Source organism: Ammospiza nelsoni, chromosome 2, assembly GCF_027579445.1.
Source record: "Ammospiza nelsoni isolate bAmmNel1 chromosome 2, bAmmNel1.pri, whole genome shotgun sequence".
NCBI classification, from domain to species: domain Eukaryota; kingdom Metazoa; phylum Chordata; class Aves; order Passeriformes; family Passerellidae; genus Ammospiza; species Ammospiza nelsoni.
In genome coordinates this window covers 30,605,145-30,617,647 of record NC_080634.1, presented here as the reverse complement: position 1 = coordinate 30,617,647, position 12,503 = coordinate 30,605,145, and the positions used below count along the sequence as shown (strand labels likewise).

At 55.8% G+C, this 12,503-nt stretch overlaps 2 protein-coding genes across 2 annotated transcripts; both read right to left on the bottom strand.

Annotated features, from left to right (window-relative positions):
• Window positions 1-534: 534 nt before the first annotated feature.
• GAPDH (glyceraldehyde-3-phosphate dehydrogenase) lies at window positions 535-4,998 on the bottom strand. Its single transcript, XM_059493926.1, has 13 exons — window positions 4,939-4,998; window positions 4,295-4,894; window positions 3,713-3,756; window positions 3,036-3,135; window positions 2,794-2,900; window positions 2,618-2,708; window positions 2,325-2,440; window positions 2,129-2,210; window positions 1,829-1,980; window positions 1,649-1,727; window positions 1,347-1,430; window positions 1,110-1,207; window positions 535-838 (listed from the first exon to the last, which is right to left on the bottom strand). The coding sequence occupies exons 1-13, from the start codon at window positions 4,996-4,998 to the stop codon at window positions 769-771; spliced, it is 1,683 nt and encodes a 560-aa protein (XP_059349909.1). The 3' UTR covers window positions 535-768.
• Window positions 4,999-6,831: 1,833 nt separating this feature from the next.
• LOC132086199 (C-type natriuretic peptide 2-like) lies at window positions 6,832-8,568 on the bottom strand. Its single transcript, XM_059491682.1, has 2 exons — window positions 8,470-8,568; window positions 6,832-7,104 (listed from the first exon to the last, which is right to left on the bottom strand). The coding sequence occupies exons 1-2, from the start codon at window positions 8,566-8,568 to the stop codon at window positions 6,832-6,834; spliced, it is 372 nt and encodes a 123-aa protein (XP_059347665.1).
• Between the last annotated feature and the right edge of the window lie 3,935 nt (window positions 8,569-12,503).

Sequence of the window (12,503 nt, the reverse complement as noted above, 5' to 3'; positions counted from 1 at the left end):
AATTAAGCCAGAATTAAGACTGGCCACCACCATGCCGATGATGGCCTCCCACACGTCCCTAGGCAGCCATTTCCTCTGGGGCAAAGCTAATTCTTTTTAAAAGGCAGAAGCAAGTGAAATACCTGCCTTGTAACACCAGCAAGTATCTTCCTTGTCCCCTGCTGAGTCTAGGGAAGGAGAATTAATTTGTTCCTTGTGCCCCTTTACCAAACCAAATGCACGAGTCATCTGCTCAGCACTTTCATTGTGCATGCGCCCATCAGACATGCAAATCCAGAGCTGGGTGGATGGAGCCAGAGCTGCTTCCCAGCCTACCATGCAGTTTTGATGTGGAGCATGGGCCTGCACCACCCACACCTTGTTTTGGCTCCTGGGCTGGACTCTGGGCTCTCCCACGTGGAACAAGCAGCTCAGCAGGCTGCACTCCCCAGCTTCTCATGGCAGCTGACAGAGACTGTGCCATGCAGGCACCTGCAGCTGCTCATTACACACATTCACCCCCCCACCTCCCCCTGACAGACAGACAGACAAGGCTTGTCAGATGGTGATCACTTTTATTGATGTAAGGTGGTACACAAACAGATCAGTTTCTATCAGCCTCTCCACCTCCCCCAGGCTCGGGGAGAAGTTGGAGGAGTGGGGGAGACAAGGGAACAGAACTGGCCTCTCACTGCAGGATGCAGAGCTAAGCGGTGGTGAACAAGGGCAGGGGCTCCAACAAAGGAGAGTCCTGCTTCCCTAGGCAGCAGGGGGGGCTGTGTGCTCAGCTTACTCCTGGGATGCCATGTGGACCATCAAGTCCACAACACGGTTGCTGTATCCATATTCATTATCATACCTGGGGACAGAAAACAAGCGTGTCAGGGCTGACCCGTTTCTTGCACCCCTTCTTCCAGCTCCTCTGCCCCATCCCACACAACTGAACTCCAATCTACCCTCTGGGGGAAAGGAGGTAGCTACAGTAATTTCAGGTAAGAAGCACTCTCATCTCACTCCACGGTGAGATTGGAGGTCTGTGTATCCAGCTGGATCACCAGTGGTAAGCAACAGGACACCCAAGTCTGTAACCTGTCTGTGCCAACCCCCAGATTCTCCAGGGCTGCACCTACCAGGAAACCAGCTTGACAAAATGGTCGTTCAGTGCAATGCCAGCACCCGCATCAAAGGTGGAGGAATGGCTATCACCATTGAAGTCACAGGAGACAACCTGAAACACAAGAAATTGGAATGCATATGGCTGCCCACAGTCTCTATCCCAAGTGCCCAAACCAGGACCCTGGCAAAGCTGCTGCCAACAGCCTTTTGGAAAGGTGAGGCAAGAGCCAATAAGCGCAGGCGCTGCTCACCTGGTCCTCTGTGTATGCCAGGATGCCCTTCAGGGGCCCATCAGCAGCAGCCTTCACTACCCTCTTGATGTCATCGTACTTGGCCTGAGGAGACACAGATCCATCATGATCAGATCCCAACTCACTCAAAATGCCCACTGGGGACAGGGGAGGGAGGAGACACACATGGCAACACCCAGCAGGTGCTCTTTTCCCAAAAAGGACAAGATGGGTGCAGAGAGGGCAATTCCAGGTGCAATAGAGAGCTTAGAGGAAGCAGGGGCACATCTGGAAGTTGTTAGGATCTCATCCACAACACTTACTGGCTTCTCCAGACGGCAGGTCAGGTCCACAACAGAGACATTAGGGGTTGGCACACGGAAAGCCATTCCAGTAAGTTTCCTGTGGGAGACATGAGTCAGTAAGGAACAGCATCTGGCACTCCTCTGCCAGCCTAGGAATGTTTGGCCTCCTCCTGACACCTGAGAAGGGACAACACTCACCCATTGAGCTCAGGAATGACTTTTCCCACAGCCTTAGCAGCTCCAGTAGATGCTGGGATAATGTTCTGAGCAGCACCTCTGCCATCTCTCCAAAGCTTCCCAGAGGGCCCGTCCACTGTCTTCTGTGTGGCTGTGATGGCATGGACAGTGGTCTGAAGAAAGAGCACAGGAGGAGTAAGAACACAGCCAGTACTCCCCAAAAAGAGCATCCCAGGTGACACAGGGAGTACAGATGCTTTCCCTCTCACAGGAGGGCATCTGGAGCAGGTCACCCTCCTCAGCACCAAGCTGCAGACCTACCATGAGACCCTCCACAATGCCGAAGTTGTCATGGATGACCTTGGCCAAGGGCGCCAGGCAGTTAGTAGTGCAGGAAGCATTGCTGGGGTAGAGAGATAAAGGCACATCAGCCAGAGGCAACACTTCCACTAGGGTGAAGTGAGACCCCTGGCAGCTGCTGAGAGCTGCAGGCCAGAAAGCACACTCCTCTCCTTACCTGACAATTTTCAGAGACTTGTCATACTTCTCATGATTGACACCCATCACAAACATGGGAGCATCAGCAGAGGGGGCAGAGATGATCACACGCTTTGCACCACCCTTCAGGTGAGCCTGGAGACAGAGAGAGAGAGAGAGAGTTAAGAGATTACATAACTCAGGATCCTTCCAAGCTTGCTTCTTCAGATCTCCTTCATAACCCCATCCTGAGCAGCTCTGTACATGGTGGCATGCCTGACAGGCAGAAAGCAGCCCTATCCCTTCTCTCCTGTGCCTCTGTGGCATACTCACCCCAGCCTTCTCCATGGTGGTGAAGACACCAGTAGACTCCACAACATATTCAGCACCAGCATCTGCCCACTTGATGTTGCTGGGGTCACGCCTAAGGAGGGATGAAATTTTACAAGCTGCTCCATGAGACACCTGCTTTCAATCTCCAGAGGAGCAACTGGGAAAAAGATACTTACTCCTGGAAAATGGTGATAGCATTCCCATTGATAACAAGTTTCCCATTCTCAGCCTTGACAGTGCCCCTGAAGTGGCCATGAGTAGAGTCATATTTGAACATGTAAACCTAATAAAGAGAGGGGGAGTGGAAGGTCAGGCACCCAGGCTGCCATCATCCACTAACGCCCTGGGAAGTTACCAGAACAGATCCAGAGGAGCCCTACTCAGAAAGGCCCAGAGGGGGCACTGCAAAGCAACTCACCATGTAGTTCAGATCAATGAAGGGATCGTTGATGGCCACCACTTGGACTTTGCCAGAGAGGACGGCAGCCCGGGTAACCAGGCGGCCGATACGGCCAAATCTGGAGAGAAAAAGACAAGGGTGAGGAGGTGCAACAGAGAACCAGCCCAGCTGGGCATGGGAGGCAGTCCTTGGCAGCCTTCCCTCGGGATCATCGGCTGCTCCCTGCCCATGAGGGCGGGAGGGAGTCCTGCAGCTCGTCCAAAGGCCAAGGCACCCCGGTTAAAGATTAAGAGCGACCCCCGCCCCAGAAAGGTCAATCGCTAAATTTACTGAGAGCCCCGGGGATCCGGTTACTCCTCGGCCCGGCACAAGAAGGTCACAGCCCCAGGGCCGCCATCGACACACGATCCACCGAGAGACCTTTTGGTGGGGGGCTGCAGGGATCCCCGGGAATGGGGAGGGAAACTGGGGCAGCCGAGCAACGGCAACCCTTTCCGGAGTGAGTCACCCCGAATCCGAGGAGAAATGAGTCAGCAGCACCGCTCTCTGCCCCGGGGGGCGCCGGCGGAGCGGGACCGGCGGGATTCAACCTCTCCCTCTCCCCAAATCTTCCCCCCGCGCCCTTGAGGCGACCTTGCCGGCCCCCCCGCAACCCCCCCCAGATCCCTGCTGGTCCCGTCGGCCCCGGCACTCACCCATTGACTCCGACTTTCACCATCTTTACCGCTTCGGGATGTTCCTGCGGGCAGAAACACCGGTAGGGGTTTGAGGGGAACTGGCAACCACCACCCCCGGCGGTCGTGCCCGTGCCCGCACCCGCCGCCGTTAACGCCTCGCCCGCGCCGAGGGGCGAGTGTGCACCGGGGGGGGGGAAGGGGCCGAGGAGAACGGGAGAGCGGGGGCCCGCGCTCGGAACCAGCCCCCCCCACCTCCCCCTCCCCGGGCGATCACTCCCCCGCCCCGGGCGATTAACTCACCTCTCCCCCTCCCCCGCCACAACCATCCATCCTCCCCCCCTCCTCCTCCGGCGACCATCTCCCCCCTCACACCCCTCTCCCTCCTGGCCTCACCGCCCCCCTTCACGCCGCCCCCGCCATTTTGCGCCGCGCCGCCTTTGTGCCCGTGGGCCCCGCCGCCACGCGGCCCCGCTCCGCCCGGGGGCTGCCGCACCCCCTGCCGGTGGGCGGTGCGGGTGTGTGGGGAGGGGGCTCCCGCACGCCCACCCCCCGCCGCCTCCGCTCTCTCCCCCCGCGCATCTCCCCCGCCCCGCCCGTTACCTGCTGCCTCCGAACCGCCCGGCGCGCAGTGAGGAGGTGGCGCAGCGCCTCTCCGCCGCCCTTTATAGCCGCGTGAGGGTAGGGCGGGGGCCCGCCCCGCCGCGACGCCGTCGAATGGCAGCGCGAGGGCCGGACCGGGCTACGTGCGCCCGTGCTGCGGGTGCGGCTGCCGAAGAGCCCCCCTGTTTCCCCCGCCCCGCCACCCCCCGTTAACAAAGGCCCCGCTCTGGGAACACAGGCTCCGTAGCGATCACCCTCCCGTCGAGCCACCCTAAGGGGGTTGATGGCGGTGGTGAAAAAGGCACCGGTCCTTGCGGGGAGGTGTCCCCAGAGCGGGGATGGGCGGCTGTACGCCTGCCAGAGGAGGCAGGGAGGGTGATAGCAGGTCGGGGGCTGGTCCCGCCGGGCTCGCTGCTGCTCCGGAGGATGGTATGCGCTGTTTTCACCTGGTAACATAGGGCAGGTAGTCACCCGCCCCGGCTGCAGCCTCTGCCCAATTGGATTGAGTAGTATCCAGTATCCGAAGGGACCTACGGGGAAGCCGGAGAGGGACTCTTCGTCAGGAGCTGTAGTGATGGGAAAAGGAGTGTTGGGTACAAACTGAAAGGGAGGAAATTTAGGATGGACATTAGGAAGTTCTTTACTGTGAGGGTGATGAGGTACTGTAACACGTTGCCCACGGAGGCTGTGGATGCCCCAGCCATGGCAGTATTCCAAGCGAGGATGGATAAGGCCTTGAGCAACCTGCTCTAGTGGGAGGCGTCCGTGCACGTGGCACGGGGGTTGGAACTGGATAATCTTTAAGGTCTATTCCAACCCCTTCACATTCCATGATTCTATGGCTGCAAGGGCAAAGGGGCTGCAGGGATGCTCGGGTCACCCTGAGGGATCAGCGGATCCCTCCCTATTTCCCCCGGCACGGGAGGTACTGTCTGGGAGTTCTCCCGTCTCTAGGCTGGGACCCTCCTCTGGATGGGTTTATCCCGGCGTGCTCTGGACGGGGCCCCTGGCCGGGCGCTGCCCCAGCAGGCCACGGGCGGCAGCGTGAGCACCATCTTAATGAGGCACTGCGGCACTGCTGCCGCTGCCCGCGGGACGTGACGGCGGAAATCCTGCTCGTCTGCCGCCTCGGCCCGCCTTCCCTGGCTGCCTGCGAGGAGGAAGCGCTCCTGGCATGGCCGCTGCCCGGTTCCCCGCCCCCCATGCTGGGCTCCCTCACCGAGCCCTGCCGCCTCCATCCCTCGGCTCCGTGTGGGGCAGGTGCGGCGGGACACACCCGCCTTAGGTACAACGCCCAGAGCACGCACAAATCCCAAATCTCCCATCCCGGAGGAAGGTGTGGGACCAATGGGAATGCAAATCTCGACTGTCAGAGCGGGTGGGTGGTGGGAGCTGGAATAATGCCCCTCTGGCTGCTCCGCTGAGCAGGGCTTTAAGGATAAGGAAGGGGGTGGGCAGGCTGGGGGAACCACGCAGGTACTGGGGTGGGGGACAAGAGAGGGGTCATGCAGCTCAAACGTAACCCTACTCTCCTTAAACCACTGCTATTCCCGGTGCTGCTGAGGGGCTAAGTTTAGACCCAGCTGAGGTTACAACCTTTTCTTAAAGGCCAGTTCATGGTGATGGCTCGCGGGGCACAGCAGCAGGGCTACGAGCTCGTGCCGGGGTCGGTGGTGCCCCAGCCGCAGCCCACCGAGGCAGGCTCGGGGGAAGCTTCAGCGCAAACAGGAGGCCCCGGTGTTTGTTCTGGCGGGGGCAGAATGCGGCCGGGGTGAACAGCGCGGCCCTTGTGTCCCGTGCCCGGTCGATACTTCACCCGTGTCCGCCCCCCCGGCCGCACCGCGCCGCAGCCGCGCGTGCCGCACGCCCCACGCGGAATGGCGGCGGCGCCGGCAGGGCCCGGCACGGCCCCGCGCGTGGGGCCGGGGGCGCCGGGCGGGCTCTGCCACCGCCTCCCGCCCGCCCCCCGGCCGGGGGCAGCCACCGCCGAGCGCGGACGCGGCAAATGAGTACATCTTGTTTAATGAGCGAGTCCTCGGGCACGGGGAGCAGGGAGGCGGCTGCCGGCGGAGCGGGGGTTCAGCGGCCGCGGGGGGCAGCTACGGAGCCGGGCAGCTCCTCCTCGTACCGCCACGCCGCTTCCTCACTGCCGCAGCCTCCCGTTTTCGGGGCGGGAGCTTCGGGGCTTCGCGCAGCGGTGTGCCGTGCGGGTTGCCGAGCCGTGCGGGTTGCCGAGCCGTGCAGGTTCCCGGGGCTGGGTGCCCTCCGGCTGCGGAGAAGCGGGCCTGGTGAGCCGCCCAGCGGCGTCCCGCCCGCCTGCTCTCGCCCCGGCCGGGCCCCAGCACCGCGCCGGCAGCACAAGGCGTCCCCGGTGCCGGCCTTTGCCCCGGCTGCTGGCAGGTGGTGGCCCCACAGCCTGCCCCGCTGCCCCATCCCCTCGCTGTCTGCCTGTACGCTCCACTCTGCCCTGAACTCCTTCCCTGCCCGCTTGCTCAAGCCCATGCTCTTGGCCCTCTCACCTCGGAGGCCCTCCAAAGCTAACACCCCAAACCACTGAAGGTCCCGATTCGGTCCAGTTTCAGCCCGAAGCAACCCCTGGGCATGGCCTTCCAGGCCCACTCTCCAGGCAGTGCCCACTTGCGACTGGCGAGGTTCTTGCGCCAGAGGGATGGACGAGCGGCTCTAGCCCCAGATGGGAGGAAGGGGAGAGTGGAGGAGAGCAGCTGAGGACCAAAGCTGGACCCCTCCTTCGTGTCCTCTTCAGTCAGCATGGACTCGGGCTCCAGGGGCAGCAATCGTGAAAGGAGCATCTGGGATAAATGGAGGAGAGAGGGGTGATAAGCTTTGTGTCCCCTGGTACCCCACTGCCCTTACTCTCCTGAGAGCTCAGGCAGGACATATAAAGTGATGCCTGCTCACAGCACTGTGCCTGTCACATTGCATCCAGACACAGGGAAGGGCTTGACCAGCAGCTCCCACTGTCTGAAATTACTTTGTCGACCAAAGCATCAGGCAGACAGCTGCTGTGAGCTCTGCCTGCGGGCAGATTGCCCTGTGCTTGTAAAACCATACACACGTCCTGCCCTGCCCCAGATTTGGAAGGTAACTCTTCAGTCCTTGCTCCTTGTGGATGCTGAGCATCTCTATGTGCTCAAGCTGCTGTGTACTATTTCATTTTATCAGAGGGCTGCTGGGAAAGGATGGTCCTGCCTCAAAGGACCATGATAAAGATGAGGGAGAGGCAGGAGCAGAGCAGGTGTGAGGAAGAGGGACTCCCCATCTGCTGGAAATCCTCTAGGTTAGTTGTGCTGACTGTAAGCCCTCAGCACTGCTGGGAGACAAGGGTTGGGGGGTGTGTTGGGTGCAGAGGAGACATGGCACTGCTGCCCATGGAAGCAGCCTGCAGGAGCCGTTCTACATCTGTCTCTCACATGGATGCTGAGCTAAGGCTGAGGATGCCTTTGTGCAGCTCTTTGTGGCAGCAAGTTAACTGAAGCGGACACAGGCATCCTCAGCGAGGAGAGAAAGTGGTGAGTCATAGCAGGCTCAGTCTTGTGATTTTAGTTCATGTCCTGACTATTTCCTTGTGGCTTTTCCAGGGTGATGTAAAGGCAAGGTGCTGGGGCTCAGGTTAGGGTTTGGGTAAGAGGGAGCTGGCTAGATTGCAAAGTAAAAAATACTATTGCTGTAATTGCTGAGGATAAAGATTTACTCAAGCGAAGAAGCCCTTAGTGGGCATCCTGACAGGGCTCTTAGCCTTAAAGAGGGTCGTTAAGGGGGGTAATACTGAGCTTAGGAGCAAAACTCCTGGCCCAACAGGATGCATCTTCCCTCTGAAATATGAGAACCAGAACCATGATGAGAGACGTGACTGTAGTATCTGGTGCCTGCTGACACAGTGTGGGCTTAGAAAGGACCAGGCTCTTCACTGCTAAAAGCTTTTGCAGAGCACTAAAAAGCTTATGTCTGTTTCCTGTCTTGAAATGCTGGAGCTCCTTAGGGGCTGGATTATAAAGTCACCCTAGAGCTGAGGCTGCTGAAGGGCAGAGTGCAACAAGAATAGACAACAGCCTTCTTGTAGTTGGAATTTGGGACCACCTCTCATTTGAGGTTCGAACACAGCCTCCCTCCTCCTCCTCCCCTCCTGAAATCAACCTCAGCTTTCTCCCTCCTACCTGTAGTCTCTGTCTTGGTAAGGACACAGTCTGAACACTGGCAGAGAGCAGAACCAAGAAGAGGAAAAATGAGCAAGGCCACAACCGAAGCCCCAGCATCTTCTTAGCCCAGGGCTGGTGGGAGGCAAGGCAGGACTTGCAGCATCTGTGTGGGATGTGGTCCCTAGCCCCTCTCTGCCTTTATAGCTTTGGTTCTGGCAGGCAGCTGGCCCCAGCTCCCTGCTGAACCACCCGCTGGAGCTCCTGAACCTTTCAGCCCTTTTGTCCAGGGTGATATATTTCAGGGTGAGCTCAGCAAGACCCCTTCCTCTAAAGAAAAAGGACACAAAGGTGTTTACTGAGTGTCTGGGAAGACAAATGTGAGTTGAGCTGCTGCTGGCCAGGACTTGGAGGTGTCTGTCAGGGTCAGGGGACACTTTGAAACACATCCCAAAAGGAGGATATTGAAGGCTGCATTGTGTAGGACTATTGAACATCCTCCTCATAGGCAGAGTGCTGTTAATGCGATTTCTCTGATCAGTGTGAGCATGAACTGCAGCTCAGGTAGAGGTAGGCACACTGCTGGCTGCACAGAGAGGACACAAATTCAGCTCTGTGACAACACAGGCCTTTGTTTTTAATATTTATATCTTGGTGAGACAGTTGGGCTGGGAATGAAGAGCTCCTGCAGCAGAAGGTGGGTAAATTCCAGTACTACACAGAATTTGTAGCAGTGACAGGAGCATGGGTCTAGTACTATTAGCATATAATTTGCAGGCTGTCTGTCCCAAGTCACCATCTGGAGGACTGGGCTGAGTTTCCAGAGGAACCGTCACAGAAAAGAGCTTGTTGAGACTCAGCTTGCACTTTGTCAAGCTCAGGCACACAATGGGAGCAGGATAGCAAGGAGCAGATTCCTACCTCCTAAATCTTCTGGCCGTTAGTTCCCCCCACTTTGTTTACCTCTTCCATTTTACTGTAGTTTCTCACCAGCTGAACAAGGCAATGAGGTCACTGTTTAGAGATCAGGGTGCAGAGGTCAGCCTGGGTATGAAGACAGAAACTAATCAGCAAAGTCTGTCAGGGGAGAGGAATGGGGGGACTGTACCCTAGCACAGGATTAGCAGTGGGTGTGCTGGGAGAGTTTAACACCCCAAACTTCCCTTTGTTCAGTACTGTTGCACAAGTCAGGCCAGAACTTGACAGAACATGTTCTTCTGCCTGCTTTTGTTTATTTTTTTCAAATAAAGAAGAAAATTAGAAAAAGGTCTTCTGCAGAGATAACAAAAGTCACAGTTCAGATATTTGCTGTCTCTCCCTCCTTCTCTCCCTTTTTTGCAGGCATTTTGCACTTGCAGATGCATGTTTGTGGGTCCATTTCTTCTCTGCCCAAGGAGACAGAAAGTTTTACAAACCTTTTGCATCCAGTCCTTGAGAAGTGAGTATGGCCCTTCACTGTGGGGCACTGATGCTGGAAGCAGTGCTTTGCACAGCTGTGGACATCCAGTTTTGTTAGCTCCAGCTGATGGCTGCAACCCATGGCTGGTGCTGTGTCCAGAGCAATGTGATGCTCTAGTGATCCTGTGTGGCATTCCTGTCACCCTGTCACCTGGGCCAGCACATGGAGGGGCTCTCGATGCCCCACTGAGACATTTTGTGGGAAACAGGATTACTTTGAATTTTCAAAGCACAGGGAACTGCTGGACAGTCACGGGACACACGCCCCATGTGGGCATTAGGATGGGGTGCCTGGGCACAAACGGGGTACAGGGATGTGGTAGTGTAAGGAGCCCTGTGGTGTGAAAGTTCCAGAGGGATGGAAAAGAGAGGAAGAACAGGAAGTCAGCACATGTTCCTGCTGCATGCAAGGTGTCCCAGAGGATGCTGTTCTGTACTTGCCAGTCACATGTGACTGTCCAGAAAGAGCTGAGTCAGTGTGCTCGAGCACTCCTGCTGCCGGCAGGAGCAGCTTCGCTGGAACACACCGGTTACATGAGTCAGAGTCACTCCTTTGCTGAGGGAAAGGTAAGTGCAAAAGGAACAGCCCTTTGGTTTTGATATGAAATGTAGCAGCAGTTTGATCTGGCATCCCTTGAATGGGGTGGCCCCCATACTGCAAGAAGAATGCCAGAAATGTGTTTGCAACTGCTCCAAAATTCCAGTCCACTTGCACAAAGACTGAGCCCTGCAGGGGTGGGCAGGCTCTGAGAACTCAAATGACAAGTGTCCTCCTTGGGTTCAGCAAGAGCTGGGGCTGGCAAGAGGGAAAGAGCCATCACTTTCCCATATCTAGCAATAAACTTCAGAGACTGCAGAAACTTTGCAAATTTTTTTGCGGGTTCTTGTAAGTTCTTGCAAATCCAGCAAAGCCTGGATAAAATGCAGGAGCTCAGTGACTCAGGTGCCGTGATGTTGCAGCTGCTCTGTCCCAGATCCTTGCTGGGACTGCAGTAGAACTGAATAGTTACTCTGACATGTCCTGGCAGTGACTGTGAAGTGAAAAGGCTTTGGCAGACAAGTCCTTGATTGCCCCAGTTTTCTCAGACTCAAATAGGTTATTGTCCTTTTTTCCTCTCTGATGCTAACAAGTTTCCTTTATAAAAACCCTTCCCTTTGGATGCTGGGGCACTGACTCTAGAGCTTGCAAGACCAGAAAAGTGCTGCTGAATCACAATCAGCCTTCTACCAACAGTTGCTAATATAGGAAAGGAGCAGGGCAACTGGACACTGGGACATCTGGGAACTGAGTGAAGAACCCTGAGGGAACAACCCTTGGCCCAAGGTGATAGAAAGGGACGATGGTGCCTGCAGGCTCTAGAAGTGTACAATATTGACATTATTCCACTGGTCCCATTTGTAGGAGTTCAGAGCAACCATGGTCAGGAGTCCCTAGAGAATGGAAACACCATTGATCTTGGCACTGAGTAATCCCACTGCCTCAGGAGCAGGGGAGTGGGATTACTCCTTCAGCAGTGATTTATGGTCATTGTGGCAGCCACCAAAATATGTCTGTGAGGAACAGAAGAGCAGCAAATATCTACTTAAGGCTGAAGCCACTGTGTAGCTGCCAAAACCCCTCTTAGATTTTGCCTCATCTTTCTTCAGGACTTCCTTTGCCCATGACACAGGACTGCTAATTCTTCTGATATGAGGGGAGGATAGTGAGGAGGAAGGTGCTCCTCACTATCTGCAGAAAGGGACCAATCAGAGCTCTCACCCACTGACTTCTCACTCCCACTTGCCCAGGTAGTACAGTGTCTGAGTGTCCTGAGCGAAGGACAGACTGCAAAGCAGTGAAGGAGCCAGTACATCAGTCCAGTCACTGATTGCCAAACCCTCCTTCCAGAAGGATGATTGTGTTGATCTCCTGAAGGAAAAAGTTCAACCACTTGTAGAAAAGTATGGTCTGAAGGTGAGCCAATGCCTAAAAGTTTTATGGCCACCTCACTTCCTCTATCCACCTGTTCATATCTCCCCTGCTATATCATTAGCAACATATTATCTCACATCGACACAGATTGATTGCTTGTAAAACTTTGAGCCTGGGCAGACATCCATAGATGCTGGCTTTTGATTTTTTAATTCCTGTATGTGAGTGTCATACCCAGTGGGCGGTGAGGGAATCACGTATGGTGTGCATGACTCTGTGTTGTATTTACTGTCAATGCTGTAGCTGCTACCTTTGCCTCCTGGAGCCCTCACTGAATATTTTATCAGGAAGGAGGGGAAAAGGACAACATTACTGTAGCTTTCTGATCTTTGTATTTCATGTGATTGTCCTGAGGCTACTGGTGTGCTCTGGAGTTGGAGCATATCTATATTGGTATTTGGCTATTTTAGTCTGGTGGCAAGTGGGCAAGTATTTTCACTGAGTCATGGGACTCAAGTGGGGTGTTTATAAATACACCTGTTACCCCATCATTCCCCACTTTACTTGTTTCTGAAAGCATTTAACATGATTATGTCCATTCAGGTGTGCTCAGGTTAGTGCAAAGCTATGCACTTCCTAATGATTGTTTGTTTTTTTTTAATAGGGATCAAAATAAGCTACAGCA

Coding starts and splice junctions, on each gene's coding strand:
- LOC132086199 (XM_059491682.1), bottom strand. CDS start 8,568: ATGCTGGGGCTTCGGTTGTGGCCTTGCTCATTTTTCCTCTTCTTGGTT. Junction 7,105..8,469: donor TACCAAGACAGAGACTACAG/GTAGGAGGGAGA, acceptor CATTTATCCCAG/ATGCTCCTTTCACGATTGCT.
- GAPDH (XM_059493926.1), bottom strand. CDS start 4,998: ATGGCTGGGGCATCCACAGCCTCCGTGGGCAACGTGTTACAGTACCTC. Junction 3,757..4,294: donor GGGCGGTTCGGAGGCAGCAG/GTAACGGGCGGG, acceptor TTCTGCCCGCAG/GAACATCCCGAAGCGGTAAA. Junction 1,431..1,648: donor CCTGCCGTCTGGAGAAGCCA/GTAAGTGTTGTG, acceptor GTGTCTCCTCAG/GCCAAGTACGATGACATCAA.